The sequence below is a fragment of the Hippopotamus amphibius genome, chromosome 2 (assembly GCF_030028045.1).
Source record: "Hippopotamus amphibius kiboko isolate mHipAmp2 chromosome 2, mHipAmp2.hap2, whole genome shotgun sequence".
Taxonomy (NCBI): Eukaryota; Metazoa; Chordata; class Mammalia; order Artiodactyla; family Hippopotamidae; genus Hippopotamus; species Hippopotamus amphibius.
Window position 1 is genome coordinate 70,919,752 of NC_080187.1, and position 16,746 is coordinate 70,936,497.

Sequence of the window (16,746 nt, forward strand, 5' to 3'; positions counted from 1 at the left end):
CCTAACTTCCATTCATTAGTTAGTTTTGGTTTTTTCCATTTACAGATCTTTGTGGAAAAAGAAAACCTGAAATTTAAAATTAAGAAATATATGTCTCTTTACAGGTGTTCCACTGCCCAAAGATGATGACATTTCTGCCCCCTTGACATCCAGCTCACCAGTGAAGGAATCCCACGAGTATGAAGAGCCCTCAAGTGAAGAGGAAGATAAAATAAAAGAAGAGCCCTTGACCATCTCTGAACTGGCATACAACCCAAGTGCCAGCCTGCTTCCTACCCCAGTTGATGATGATGAAATTGACATGCTCTTTGACTGTCCATCTAGGCTGGAGTTGGAAAGAGAAGACACAGATTCATTTGAGGAACTAGAAGCAGATGAAAACGCCTTTTTAATGGCAGAAGAAGAGGAGCTGAAGGAGGCTCGCCAAGCTTTGTCATGGAGCTATGAGATTCTGAGTGGCCATATTCGGGTGAACCCACTTGTCAAGAGTTTTTCCCGGCTCCTTGTGGTGGGCCTGGGCCTGCTGCTCTTTGTATTCCCCCTGCTCCTCCTCCTTTTGGAGTCAGGTATTGATCTCTCCTTCTTATGTGAAATCCGCCAAACGCCCGAGTTTGAGCAGTTTCACTATGAATACTACTGTCCTCTCAAGGAGTGGGTGGCTGGCAAAGTCAACCTCATTCTTTACATGCTGGGTTGCTCATAAAGCTCATATCTCATATGACTAAGGGCTATATTCAATACTAGTGATTTGTTTTTTTCAGCAAATGCCTGGTTCTGAAGGGTCACGGGACCGTCAACAGGTATTCCTTAATCATTACTGGTTATTCGGACCTTTCAGTTAGCTTTCCATAATTCACTGCAAGTAAATAAGTTTAAATCAAATAGTTATTTTAGTTACAGGTCAGGAAGATGGGCTCTAAATAACCAAAAATATGTTTATTTTTTATTATAGTACAGACATACTCTTTATCTATTATAATACATTGAGCTGAATTAGATTTCCTCTTTTTTTTTAATAGTTAACACCATTATAAGCTATAAGGTTCAGAATCAGAGTTTTAGTAAAAACTCAAAAGATTTTTGAATATAATCCTTAGTGAAAATGATGTCCTCTAACCAATGCCTATACAACTAAATTTCTGCTGGGCTTTTGTTTTTGTTTTTTTAAAAATATTTTTATGTGTTCAAAATATTTTGGTAAATTTTTAGCAAAAAAAAAAAAAAAAGAGGAGGCCTCCTGGAGTTATTTAAGTGTACAGATTGTAAGACTAATGCACAAAGGGTATGTCAGGAATTTTTTAATGTTTTGGCACTGGTTTGTTTTTTAAAATATTTTTGGCTGAACATAATTTGTTACCTGCATATGAGCTAGAAAATAGGTAGAAAAACAATGTAGAAAGCAGGCTCCTGCAACGGATGATGGAACTGGAGGAAACAGAAATTGAGAGCATCAAGTGGACACAGAGTCCATTTTTCAAAGTATTTGGACAAGATAACTTGTTACTTTCATTTGCATTCTGTCCATATATTTTGGCTGTGGAAATAATGTTTTTAAAAGAAAGTGAAACTTTAAAGGAAAAAAGTTAAAGGAGAGGCTACTTAAGAGAGATGCTAATTAATTGCATATTATTGTACATTAACCCAAGAGTGGAAGCAGTTGGGAAGTGGACAAATGGCAAGTCGAAAAACAAGAGTTCCGGTGAGGCTGGTAGGCAAGTGGTAGTGGATAAATGATCTATTTTATGAAAGTGATGGTGATGCAAGGTATTGGATGATGTAAAGAACAGTATACTCGCTGTCCAAGTTGACATGTTTAAGTGGATCTAAATAAAAGTGGAGAAACGTGAAGGCACATGTTTTTGGTACCTCATGCCATTCATTGAGATTCTGTGGAAGAAACTTTAAAAGAAGTATGTGTGTGAAAGAGAAAAAGAGTAAGAAGGAGTGTGAAGAGAATGGATCTTGGCTTTTTGATAAATGCCTATGATCCGCCTTTGTGGTGGTCATCATACACTTTTCCTTTCCTGGTTTCCTTAAGATCTTAACTCATTCATAATTGGGGCTCTCATTAAGAAAGTAGAGGGGACTTATTAGATAATAATACCATTTCAGCTTGGGTGAAGTAGTGAAATGACTCCCTAACTAGATAGTAGATGAGACAAATGCTCTAGTACCTTCCTTCCTACCATTAAATCCATGATAGAAAGGCTCTGATGCTTTCCATGCAGAGTACGTACCAATACTGTGAAAGAAGAGAGTATGGAGCTTAGGGTATAGAGTATAGGGATTTCTCCATAGACTGTAAATGAAGGCATGGAATGTTTTCAAAGGGATTGGGCTGCCTATAATCTCTCCCTAACTCCAACTCTGTCATTAACATAATTTCCAAACTGGCCATTCTAGTCCTACTCATTCATGGAGCTCTAAGTGCTTTATTAGACATTTAATTTTGTAAATAAGTGTTAAAAGTCAGCTCATGAAGACTTCAGTTGAGCAAACTATAGTATGATTTGCTATTGTTTATAGGGTGTTCTTTCTCATGTGCATTGAGTGATAGACTTTGCTTTTTAACGAAGAATATCTGATACCTGAAATTTGATACCACGGTAGAAATATATTTTCTATAGGTTATCTGGGAAGTTTGCAAATGGCCACTTTTGAAATTGAAGTTTTCTCCCCCCTTGTTTATGACTTACAGTCATACTTTCTGACATAAGGGTACTCCAGCGTAGTCTGCACAAAATTAGTTCCCTCTCCTAATCATTATGCTTCCTATCATTTTCTTGGACGTTCTAACCATAACGAATCTAGCCCTTCCCCTTTTACACTAATATTAAATAATATTTTTAAACCGGGGAATTAATATATTAGCCATCATAAAACATTGAAAAGTACTGGCAGGATAAATATCACATGTAGTCCAGCCAAGCAGATTTATACTAAGGGGTAATAAACATATGATTTTTAACATTTCCAGCTCACATCTCTTTTCTCTTAGGCAAAAACTTCAGTGTTGAACAGAAATGTTTTCAAGTGAAGGAGCTGACAGGATAGGGTCTGCTGAACTTAAACAATAGCTACCAAAAGTAAAACAGCCCAAAATGCCATTTTGTCAGGATAGAATCAGAATCTTTTAGAAATATCACTTACATTTTCTTAGAAGACAGTCACCAGTTGCCTGAATCAAATAAGGAAAAGACTGCTTCCAAAGATGGAGAATATATAATATCATAAGATACAGAATTCAAAGCAAGTGTGTGAGTATATGTATATTCCATATTATTGGTATATTCGTGTCTATATATGAATCTGTATATATGTGTGTATTTGTATACACACAACTGATATGCCTTTCATACATAGTTGTTATTTTTCCCCAGTTGAGGAATTTGTGACATGTTACTATTCCTTTTCCCTCTCAGATATCATATCATAGTGGATAAAACCCACAGGCTCAAAGGTTTCAATTTTCCATGAAAACTACCGTTTGTGTACATTTGTGGTTTTATATACACACACATATGGCAAATACATATACACACACAATCTTGTCTTTAGTGCTAATGCAAATTGGATCGTGAAAAAAACGTAGGTGAAGTATCGTGTATTTCTGTCTGTGCTTGGAACATACTGTAAAATGTTATGTATCTGGAATATATTTTGTGGCTTGTCTAATATTTATAAAGACAACTCTGGGAAGAAGTCAAAATGAATTGATTTCATTGAAATACGAGAGATTTGGGGGCCATGTTACCTGTGATTGGAGCCTTATCTTTGTACAGTAAATTTGCATTTCTATGTCAACATCCAGATTGTTTTATATGTTAATATGGTGGCAGGAATCCCTAATAAAAAATACTCTGGGGAAAAAATGTTTCTGCAATCATTTAGTGTTATTCAAAGTAAAGTTGTATAAATAGCCCATTGGAAACTATAGAAAGGTACCACCTGGTTCCATGAAATGAGGTCACCCTTGAATGGTGATAGTATGAAAAAAAAAAAAAAAATCTCAGGTAATGGATGGGATTAATCCTTTGCAAAAGTCACCCAGGCTAAAAGGAAAACTATTGAGTGCACTAGAAATGCACCCAAACATAAAAGACAGCTATAGTTTAATTAATGGCATCAAGATAGAAACAGAAAACCACAGGGGGGAAAAAAAAAAAACAGAAAAGGGGTGTGCTGCATGACAGGTAGGAGGAAGGATTTCAGAGTGCTGGCAGTTAGTATGTCCTCACTTCCTGTGCCAAAGAGAGCTACATCCGACTCAGCTCTGCAACACTGGCCATTAAACTCCTATTTGTACACAGGCCCTGGAAGAATCTTACTATTCTACTTCATGTCTTCCCCTCCACGCACGGCCTAAAAAGCCCTCTGCTTTGGTTTGGCACAAAGCTAACAACTCCACACCTGACAGTTAAATCAAAAGGTGTCAGTTACTCTGAATGGAATAAAAGGCACTCTCTTTACTACAGGAACACCACAGGTCTCCAGCTGAATTCTACCCTAGCTGTGATGGCCTAGTAAAGTTGGTTTTGTTTGTTTGTTTGTTTCAGTTTTATCGAGATATAATTGACATATACGAGTATATTATTTTTAGCTATACAACATAATGATTTGATATATGTATATCTTGCAAAATGATTACCATAATAAGTTTGGTCAATGTCCATCACCTCACACAGTTAAATTTTTTTTCTTGTGATGAGAACTTTTTAAGATTGCTGACTCTTAGTAACTTGCAGATATACAATACCACATCATTAACAGAGTCACCAAGCTGTACATTACATCCCCAGGACTTATTTATCTCAAAACTAGAAATTTGTACCTTTTGATCCCTTTCATCCATTTCATCCATCCAGCGGTTGGGAGGTGGACGAAGTCTGTCAAGTTCCTCCTCAGCAGTCCTCAGGGATCTAAGCTCCAGAGGACAGGAAAGAAAAGGAATTCAGTGGTCAGTGTTCAGATGGGAGGTGTCGGGAGTCTGTCCCGACTCCAGCAGCTCTAGCCAGCACCTCTGTTTGTGTTAGTGGCTGCAGACCGGGAGCCTCACACAAAATGGCCCTTGGCCACTTGTTCGCTGAGCAGCCCAGGCTGCTAACCCAGCCTCATTTCTTGGGAGAAACCCTTTTCCTTATTTGTTCATTCCTTGCTCAGTCAATTAGGGCAAAGATCTCTTAACTACACTTCAGCTTGGAAGGAAAGTACTGGGGAGAAGCTTCCACCTGGGTGAGCTTGGAATGGTTGTGGTTGATGAACTTGAGACTCTTGGGGCCGTCTTTCTCTACTGGGTGGAGGTAATGTGCTAAAGGACCCTGCTTACTTGTCCTCCTGCTTCTTCTCTTTCTCTCTTTCTCCTGGACCTGCTTTTGGGCTTCCAGTCTCCATGCAGTAAACAGACGCAGCAGGACCTGCCCACGGTGGGCCACCCAGGACTCAGCTCTCCACGTTCCAGCCTCGGTCTGTGGCGGGGTGGGTAAGTTTGGTGAGCCCCACCCAGTGGGCTCAGCTGTCATCACTTCAGAGAGGATAAAAGAAACCTCGCGTGGGCCTCCGATCCCAGCTGTGTTCTTCGATTCATCAATAAAGCTGATTTTAATCCTCTTCTGGCCATTGTGTCTACTGTCTATGGGGAATGGGGTGTGTGATGGGGAGTGGTGCAGAATTCACACCAAGTACAGTCAAGACTATTTAGGATCTTGCATGTAGTCTTGTTGCAAGTAAGGAAGGAGTGGAGGAGGCTGCTCCTGGCTGGACCTCAGGCATCAGAGGATGTCTGCCAGTGACAATGGCCCTGACAGCCCTTGTATATGGGTGAGGGAACTTGGGACATAATATTAGTAAAGAGCAGAGGGTTGCTTGGAACCACACATTCCTCTTCTTTACCTGTAGTTGATACTGACCCCAAGTATCTCTTTGGAAAGAGAACCAAATCCACTTTCCTGGTTGCAAAGGAAAACCCTTAGTAGGACACAGGATATGCTTTGTGTGGATACCAAGTATTGAAACCTGTCTCGCAATTACAGCAGCTCCTCCAACTATCATGGCTCACATTGATCTCCTCATTACAAGAATTATGATTTTGATAATTTCAAGGGTTTTGAGCTTTCCAAGGAGACTACACTTCAAGGGAGAGAACATACTAACAAACCAACATTGGCTTCCTCTCGGCTTGGCAGTTATATTCTTCATAATAAGCTAAAAACACAGCATCCTGGTTTAGGGATCAGTCTCCTGTCATTTCCATGGTGTGAATCAGCTTCCTTCCATGCTCGATCAGCCTCAGTGTCCTGATAACCCTGAGCTGCAGGTTCTGCAAAGTTGCCAACCAGACCCTGAAGAGCGGTGGCCACAGAGAGGAACTACCTGGTCCTAGCATTTCTGTATTAATTTATTGTCCAAACCAGGACCCTTTTTGAGAGTTAAAAGGGGTATTTTTAATGACTATGTCACAGCAACAGGTGTTAACTAGGACTTTTCCAGACACTCTCTACCTGAAGGCCTTTACCCCATCAGCTCGATGCTCTCTCTCAGCAATTCCTCCAGCTTGTTTTCCCTAAGATACTGACAAGGCAAAATAGGGAAGAATTAGTGCCCTATAGTCATAAATCTCCTACTTGCCATCAAGAATCAGATTAAAAGTCCCCAAAAGTAATTATATCATGGGTTTTGGTGCAAGACTATAAATTACACAGAAGATTATTTTAAATGAGCCTTCTGGCATTGAATATTTAATGCTACACACTTAATTTCTTTACCATTTGTAATGTCGGATTTCTTGTTTAATGTGAAGCAGGTAGAGCGTTAGAATAATCTCAAGGTTGCTTTCACCTCCACGGCCATGAGTGTGACGTTTCTGACCAGCACATGTGCAGCGATGATGACCAGCTTACCTGCAAGCAACCGAGCCACACTAAGTGCAGTCAACACTGAGCTACACCAAAACCATCTCGCTAATTTATAACGAGAAGTAACAGGCAGCTTGGCACTTATTCGATGTTGGATACTCCACGCATGATCTTCTTAGAACATTAGCTGTCATGTGAACCCAACACTATTCACAAGGCTGAGGAATTACAGCTAGAAAGCTGCCTCTCAGGGAAGTCTGCCCCAACCGACCATGCCTGTCTCAGAAGGGCTGGGGACACAGTGTACACATTTTACTCTAAATCTCCCATTTTTGAAAATTTCCTATGGCAGAGGCTGGCAGCAGATCTCCAAAACCATTTCTTCTCTATGCTGTGCACAGAATTAGACATTTCCCAGCCCTTGTGTATATAGGTATGGCTGTATTCCTGAGTTCAGGACGTTGGAATTTGAATGAGAAGCGATCTGTATCACTTCTAAGCTCCGAGGAAGTGTGAGCCTTTATGTGCCACTGCATGTCAATACCTGCAGGCAACACAGATCCTTGAATGACTGTGGAGCAGAGCACCCTACCGCTCACCCTAAACCAGACCCATCTTAGACTGTTTCTTGAGCAACAAAGTCTTACCTGGCAATTTCCAAGTCCAATGTTGTCACCACTCTTTCTCCCATTACTCAAGTTGCCCAGCTCTGTCAATGGAGGGAAGTACAGCTGAGAGCAGGTATAGGAACAGCCCAGGCCTAGAGTGTCCCAGAAGATTCCACTGGACAATCCCTGTGCTAGAGAGTGCAAAAAAGAAGGGTTAGGGCCTACTTCTGGTGCTAACATATCTTGTCACTCTTGCTTTCAGGGGTTCAATTGGAATCTCACATAATTAGAACCCAAAGTAGCCCACCCTGATGGGCAAAATGAGCCATGACTGAGAACTACTGGATGCAGAAGTGGTTGCATGGACACACCTGTGAACTTGTACTGGGCCCTGCTTTCAAAGGTTTGGTTTAATGCTGTGCTCTCACATTTTGAAATTCTTAATAATAACATCTTAGAACTTGTGTTATGTAAGTGTAGTCCAACGGGGACAACCAAGTGTGCAGGAGATCAGTCAGGCAACAGTGGGCACTATGCATGCTGAGTATTTAGTCTGAGTGCCAGGCACGCGCGCGCACGCACACGCATGCACACGCACACACACACACACACACACACACACACACACAGCAGTCTAAGGTCCCAGAGGTCCCTGAGGGGACTTTATGCACCAGAACCTGAGCCCAGATTAATGGCAATGCAGGCAGCTGCAGTGGAAGCTGGCCCTGGGAGAAAGGAGGTGCTCCACAGGGGCAGCACTGCAATCTGGGGTGGAGGCCAGCTTGCCAATCAGTCCCTGGAGCCCATCTCTGAAGTATCTGCACAGATATTTTTTTCCTAAGCACTCTAAAGTTACTTATTTAATCCTCAAGATAAACCTATGGGGTAGGAACTAGTATTATCTTTTTATTTTTATTTTTAAAGATTTTCTTTTGATTTTTAAGTCTTTATTGAATTTGTTACAATATTGTTTCTGTTTTCTGTTTTGGCTTTTTGGCCGCGAGGCATGTGGGATCTTAGCTCCCTGACCAGGGAGGGAACACACACTCCCTGCACTGGAAGGCAAAGTCTTAACCACTGGACTGCCAGGGAGGTCCCAGGATCTATTATTATCATCTCCTTTTTTCAAATTAAATTTTAAAACGGAGGGATAATTGACATACAACATTATGTTAGTTTCAGGTACACAAAATAATGATTTGATATTTGTACATACTGCAAAATGATCAACACAATAATTCTAGTTAACATCTGTTACCATAATTTTTTTTCTTGCATCGCCACAGATATTAACTCTGTGTGGTCTCAGCACTAGGACAAGATCTGCCACCACTTAGGCAGTACACTTTTGTCATTAACTAATGACAACGTAAAAGTGTGCACATGGATACTGCAATAAACTATATCAGAGACTACCTAGGATTCTTCAAAGAATTTAGAATCTCTGGTTTTGAAAATCACTGCAATATTGCAAATAAATATCCAAAGGCTTGGAAATAGAAATTAAAATTTTAAGATCCTCACATTTCACAGAAAAAGACCCTATTTTCATACAAAAACTTGCATGGGCCAATTATTAACAAATAGACAACTGCAACATTATTTTTCCTTGTGATTGAAGATACAGTATTAGAATTCATCAACAGACATTTTAAATGCCATAAAAATCATAAAACCACTTCAGCTTCTTGTACAACCTCCGCAAGTTATAGGAAATGTCAGAGGAAACAGTAAAATGCCATTATATTTATTAACATTTACACCTAAATTCAGATTTACAAAAAACTGATTTGTAAGAAGAGTTAAAACATTTTAGAAAAATTTTTCTGCAAGAAGCATCAGCTCTAAGATATATTCAAATTTATATTTCAAAATAATTGATCATAACTTTATTCTAATGTTACAGTCTATGAAATACTCTTAACAGTACCAATAACAGTTGCATCAACTTTTCAAAATTAAAAATTATCAAAAATTATTTGTGATCTTGCATTTGTTAAGAGCGACTGATGTTACTTTCAATTATATCAATTGAAAATGAAGTTGCTAAAATGTTTTAATGGCCTAATAAATGATTTTGCAGAAAAGTGAACTAAAAAATTATGTTACAATCTATCAAGATATATCTACGTTGATATATAGATATAATAGAGTATCACTGTTTATTGTATTATACAAAATTATGGCACCAAACTATTGTTTTTTGCAATTTGTAACATTACTTGTTTTAACATAAATGTTGTTACTCATCTATCACTATTACTCTTTCATGTTTTATAATAAAATATTTTTAAAAGACAAACCTTTATATTTTGTACCTTTAACTGAACTTTCCCCCTGTATTTTGAAGAAGGGGTTCCACATTATAATTTTACACTGGGGCCTGCAAATTAAATCACTGACCTTGATTGTGTTAAAAGAATGAAGGGAGGGAACATTGGAAGAGAATACTTTAATGACTAAAAATGAAGATTTAAATGTGAAAGTTAAATGCATATGGCTAATTTTTCCTTCTTTGAAGAATTTAAAACCACCCAACTAATGATAAAGAGTCGACCTTACAGGCAAGATTTCCTCTTAGGAAATCTTAGGAGTGAAGGAGCTATCTTTTTGCTAATATTTTTATTTTCTGAAACTTTGGTGATTAGATTGGGTTAAATAAGGTGGCTCTAAGTGAAAGAGAATGGATAAAAATTAAAACTCAGCATCTAGGATTTGGTAAAGCCTTTTCTTGTACATTTCTGCATAACTGAAAAAGTAAATGATCCTAATATCAGTGTGACAAATCTTTCTGCAGGTAAGACCATTACCAATTCTTTTCTTTAAATAAAACTGAAATAATACTTAGTTGAATCAATGAAACCAAAACCTGATCTTTGAAAAGAATGAATAAAATCAGTAAGCTTCTAGCCATGTTAACTAAAAAAGAGCACGAGAGAGAAGATACAAATTACTAATATCAGACATGGAAAGTGGACATCATCATAGATCTCACAGACACTGAAAAGGTAATGAAGGAATATTATGAACAACACTGTGCCCACAAATTAAGTAGATGAAATAGACAAATTTCTTGAAAGACACAACTTGCTAAAAGTCACAAAAGAAGAAATAGATAATCTGACTAGGCCTATGTCTATTAAAGAAATTAAATAAATAATTAATCACCTTTCAAAAGAGAAAGCACCTGGCCCAGATAGGTTCATTGGTGAATTCTACCAAAAATTTAATGAAGAAATTATACCAATTCTCTACAATCTCTTTCAGCATTTAGAAGCAAAGAGAACACTTCCTAAATCATTTTATGAGGTCAGCAGCACTCTGAGACTAAAATCAAAGATATTGTAAGAAAACTATGCACCAATATCTCTCATGAGCACAGATGTAAAAATCATCATAAAAAAAAAACAAAAAACTACTAGCAAACTTAATGCAACAATGTAGAAAAAGAAGTATATACCATGACCAAGGGGGATTTATCCCCAGTATACAACACTGACTCAACATCCAAAATCAATTAATGTAACCTATCACATCAATAGACAAAAAAAGAAAAATTACATAATCATTTTAATAGATGGAGGAAAAATTTTGACAAAATTCAACACTCATTAATGACAGAAATAGAGGGGAACTTCCTCAACTTGATAAAAAATATCTATAAAGAATCTATAACTAACATTATATGTAATGGTGAGAAACTTGAAGCTTTCCCACTAAGATCAGGTACTAGGCAAGATTATCCCCTCTCAGCACTACTTTTCAATATCAAACTGGAGGTTCTAGCTAATGCAATAAGACATGGAAAGGTTATAAAAGCTATAGAGATTGGGAAGGAAGGCATAAAACTGTCTTTGTTTTCAGATGACACGATTGTCTATCTAAAAATTCCTAAAGACTGTCAAAAATACCTCTTGGAAGTAATAGGCAATTATAGCAAGAAAGTAGGATGCAAGGTTAATATACAAGTTGATTGCTTTTATATATCAGCAATGGACAAGTGGAATTTGAAATTAAAAATACCATTTAAATTATCACTCTGCAAAATGAAATACTTAGGTATAAATATAACAAAATATGTAAAAGATCTATATGAGGAAAACTACAATTCTGATGAGTGGAATCAAAGAACAACTTAAATAAATGGAGGGGTATTCCATGTTTATGGATAGAGACACTCAATATTGTCAAGGTGTCAATTCTTCCCAATTTGATCTACAGAGTCAATGCAATCCCAATGAAAATCCCAGCAAGTTATTTTATGATATTGAAAAATTGATTCTGATGTTTATATGAAGATTAAAAAGACCCAGAATACCTAATACAATATTGAAGAGAAGAACAAAGTTGGCTGACTGATACTACCTGAGTTCAAGTCTTAATATAAAGCTATGGTAATCAAGACTGTGTAGTATTGGTGAAAGAATAGACAGATTAATGGGACAGAACAAAGAACTCCAAAATAGACAAACAAATTTAGTCAAACTTATCTTTGACAAAGGTGCTAAGGCAATACACTAAACCAAATATAGTATTTTCAATAAACAGTGCTGAAACAACAGGACATCATCCACTTGTTTAAAAAAAAAAAAAAGGAATTGAGGCAGAGAATTTAAACTCGTCACAAAAATTAGCTCAAAATATAAATCAACTATACTTCAATAAAATAAATTTTTAAAAATTGGGAATTCCCTAGCTGTCCAGTGGTTAGGACTCCTCATTTTCACTGCTGAGGGCCTGGGTTCAATCCCTAGTCGAGGAATTAAGATCCCACAGCTGCACAGCGTGGCCAAATAAATTTTAAAAAATTAACGCAAAATGGACCACAGACCTAAATATAAAACACCAAACTATAAAACCCCTAGAAGATAACATAGGAGAAAACCTAAATGAAATTGGACATGGGAATGACTTTTGAGACACAACACCAAAGGCACAATCCAAGAAAAAAAAATAATTGATAAGCTATATTTCATTAAAATTAAGAACTTCTGCTGAGAAAGACATTATAAAGAGAATAAAAGGCCACAAACTGGGAGAAAATATTTGAAAAAGACACATCTTATAAGGAAATATTATCCAAAATATACAAAGAACTCTTAAATCTCAGCAATAAGAAAATAACCTGTTTAAAACATGGGTCAAAGACCTTAAGAGACACCTAACCAAAGAACATATACAGATTATAAATAATCATATAAAAAGATGCTTCACATCGTAAGTCATGAGTGAAATGCATATTAAAACAATGACATACAAATGCACACCTATTTGAATGGCCAAAATCCAGAATGCTGACAAAACTAATTGCTAACAAGGATTTGGAACAATGGGAATTCTCATTCATTGCTGGTGGGAATGCAAAATGGTACAGCCACTTTGGAAGACAGTGTTTCAGTGTCTAACAAAACCAAACATGCTCTTACCATATAATTCAGCAATTGCACTCCTTGGTATTTACCCAAGGGAGTTAAAAACTTATGTCCACACAAAAACCTGCACATATATGTTTACAGCAGATTTATTCATAATTGCCAAAACTTGGTAGTAATCAAGATGTCCTTATGTTAATTGATAAACTGTGGTATATCCTGACAATGGAATATTATTCAGCACTAAAAAGAATGATTTATCAAGCCAGGAAAATACATGTATAAAACTTAAATGCATAGTCCTAAGTGAAAGAAGTCAGTCTAAAAAGGGTATATATTGTATGATTATTTTATGATATTCTAAAAAAGGCCAAATTATGGAGACAGTAAAAAGATCAGTGGTTGCAAGGGTTTAGGAGGGGGTGATGAATAAGTGGAGTAGAGAAAAATTTTAGAGCAGTCAAAATACTCTGCATGATACCACAATAAAGGATACATATCATTATACTATTGTCCAAACTGTGTGTGCACCACAAAGAGTGAACCATAACATAACTACATAAACTACAGACTTTGGGTGATTATGGTGTATCAGTATACGCTCATCAATTGTAACAAAAGTACTACACTGGTGGGGGCTGTTGATAATGGGTGATGCTATGCAATAGCATATGGGAACTCTCTGTACCTTCTTAATTTTTCTGTGAACCTTAAACTACTCTTAAAAAATGAAGTTAATAAAAACAAGGCTATGGAATAAACAAGGATGCAAAAAAACTACTGCATAAAGCAATAATTATAAAACTAGGGATTTTATGGGACATATATAAAGATGTATAAAGGAGGCAGAGGTATACTGGGGCAGTTCTTGTATACTGTTAATATGATGTTAGTATTAACTGAAACTAGACTTTTAAGAATAATATGTTAATTTTAATCCCCAAATCAACCTTAAGCAAATAAGTCCAAAGGTAAAATAACAAAAAATAATAAGTTAAAATTGGTACCCTAGAAAATACCTAATTACAATAACAGAATGCAGTAATTTAAGAAGGGAAACACAAAAGATGAAAGACATATAGAAAACAAAGAGCAGAAAGTGCTGACAGGGGTGGAGACAAGATGGCAGAATAGAAGGACATGAGCTCACCACCTCTCACGAAAACACCAAATCACAGCTAATTGCTGAACAACCATCAATAAAATCACTGGAACCTACCAAAAACAATATCCTACATCCAAAGACAAAGAAGAAGCCACAATGAGATGGTAAGAGGGGCAAAATCATGATAAAATCAAATCCCATACCCACTGGGTGGGCAACACAAAAGCTGGTAAATAATTAGATTGCAGAGATTTTCCCACAGGAGTGAAAGTTCTGAGCCCCAGGTCAGGCTCCTCAGCCTGGGGGTCTGGCATTAGGAGGAGGAGCCCCCAGAGCATCTTCAGGGGGCTTCAGGGTCTGATCTCAGGAATTCCACAGGACAAGGGTCTGATCTCAGGAATTCCACAGGACAAGGGTCTGATCTCAGGAATTCCACAGGACAAGGGGAAACAGAAACTCCACTCCTGGAAACTGCACACAGGGTCTCATGCACACCAGGACCTAGAAGAAAAAGCAGTGACCTCACAGGAGCCTGGGCCAGATCTATCTGCTTGTATTGCAGGGTCTCTGTGGAAGCAGGGAGCAGCTGTGGCTCATTGTGGGGACAAAGACACTGACAGTGGCAGTTCTGGGGAGTACTCATTGATGTGAGCCATCCTGGAGGCTGCCATTTTCTCACCAAGACCCAGCCCCACCCAACAGACTGTAGCCTCCAGTGATGGGACGCCTCAGGCCAAACAACCAACAGGGCAGGAACACAGCCCTACCCATCAGCAGACAGGCTGTTTAAAGTCTTCTTGAGCCCACAGCTTCCCACTAAACAAACCACTTGACATGGCCCTGCCCACCAGAGGGACAAGACACAGCACCATCTACCAGTGGAAAGGAACCAGTCCCTCCAACCAGGAAGCCTACACAAGCCTCGAAGACCAGCCTCATCCACTAGGGGGCAGATAGCAGAAGCATGAAGAACTACAACCTGCAGAACAAAGACCACAATCAAAGAAACAGACAAAATGAGACAGCAGAAGAATATGTCCCAGACAAAGGAATAAGATAAAACACCTGAAGAACAACTAAGTGAAGTGGAGATAGGCAATCTACCTGAAAAAGAATTCAGAGCAATGATAGTAAAGATGATCCAAGATCTTGGAAAAAGAATGGAGGCATAGACCGAGAAGACACAAGAAATGTTTGACAAAGACCTAGAAGATATAAAGAACAAACAAACAAAAGATGGAGAATACAATTGAAAAGAAAAATACACCAAAAGGAATCAATAGCAGAATAAAGGAGGCAGAAGAACTGATAAGTGAGCTGGAAGACAGAATGATGGGAATCACTGCCTCAGAACAAAATAAAGAAAAAAGAATGAAAAGAAATGAGGACAGTCTAAGAGACCTCTGGGACAACATTAAATGCATGAACATTCATATTATAGGGGCCCCAGAAGGAGAAGAGAGAGAGAAAGGCCCTGAGAAAATATTTGAAGAGATAATAGCTAAAAATTTCCCTAACGTGAGAAAGGAAACAGTCACTCAAGACCAGGAAGCACAGAGAGTTTCATAAAAGATGAACCCAAAGAGGAACAAGCCAAGAAAAATAGTAATCAAACTGACAAAAATTAAATACAAAGAGAAAATATTAAAAACCACAAGAGACGAGAGTCCTAGATAGCTTCCCCCACAAGAGAGCAGACAGCAGTATCAAGCAGTATCAGCAGTATTTCGTCTTGTGGAACTGAAAACCACAGCCACAGAAAGATAGAAAAAATGAAAAAGCAGAGGACTTTGTACCAGATGAAGGGACAGGATAAAACCCCAGAAAAACAACTAAATGAAGAGGAGATAGGCACCCTTCCAGAAAAAGAATTCAGAATAATGATGGTGAAAATGATCCAGGACTTTGAAAAAAGACTGGATGCAAAGATTGAAAAGTTTACCAAAGACCTAGAAGAATTAAAGAACAAACAAACAGAGATATGCAACACAACAACTGAAATGAAAAATACACTAGAAGGAATCAATAGCAGATTAACTGAGGCAGAAAGGCGAATAAGTGACGTGGAAGACAGAATGGTGATAATCACTGATGTGGAAAAGAATAAAGAAAAAAGAATGAAAAGAACTGAAGACAGCCTAAGAGGGCTCTGGGACAATGTTAAACACACCAACATTTGCATTATAGGGGTCCCAGAAGGAGAAGAGAGAGAGAAAGGACCTGAGAAAATATTGGAAGATATTATAGTTGAAAACTTCCCTAACATGGAAAAGGAAACAGCTACCCAAGTTCAGGAAGCACAGAGAGTCCCAGGCAAGATAAACCCAAGGAGAAACACACCAAGACATACAGTAGTCAAAGTGACAAAAATTAAAGACAGAGAAAAGTTATTAAAAGCAACAAGGGAAAAACAACAAATAACACACAAGGGAACTCCCATAAGGGTAACAGCTGATTTCTCAGCAGAAACTCTGCAAGCCAGAAGGGAGTGGCAAGATATACTTCAAGTGATGAAAGGGAAGAACCTACAACCAAGAATACCCTACCCAGCAAGGATCTCATTCAGATTTGACGGAGAAATCAAAAGCTTTACAGACAAGCAACAGCTAAGAGAATTCAGCACCATCAAACCAGCCCTACAACAAATGCTAAAGGAACTTCTGTAAGCTGGAAACATAAGAGAAGAAAAGGACCTACAAAAACAAAAACAAAACAATTAAGAAAATGGTAATAGGAACATACATATTGATAATCACCTTGAATGTAAATGAACTAAATGCACCAACCAAAAGACACAGACTGGCTGAATG

The 16,746-nt window shown here is 38.0% G+C and overlaps 1 protein-coding gene across 4 annotated transcripts in view; it reads left to right on the forward strand.

Annotated features, from left to right (window-relative positions):
* The window catches only part of FRMD3 (FERM domain containing 3), a 280,138-nt gene extending 274,531 nt beyond the window's left edge, over window positions 1–5,607 (forward strand). For 2 of the 4 annotated variants that reach the window (XM_057724971.1, XM_057724973.1), the window contains 2 exons: window positions 105–566; window positions 5,385–5,607. In XM_057724971.1, coding sequence (XP_057580954.1) covers window positions 105–566; window positions 5,385–5,398 — 476 coding nt within the window. In that variant the 3' untranslated portion in view covers window positions 5,399–5,607. Of the gene's footprint in view, window positions 1–104; window positions 939–5,384 lie in introns of those variants that run through there. The other 2 variants (XM_057724970.1, XM_057724972.1) reach the window with 2 other exon arrangements.
* Window positions 5,608–16,746: the final 11,139 nt, after the last annotated feature.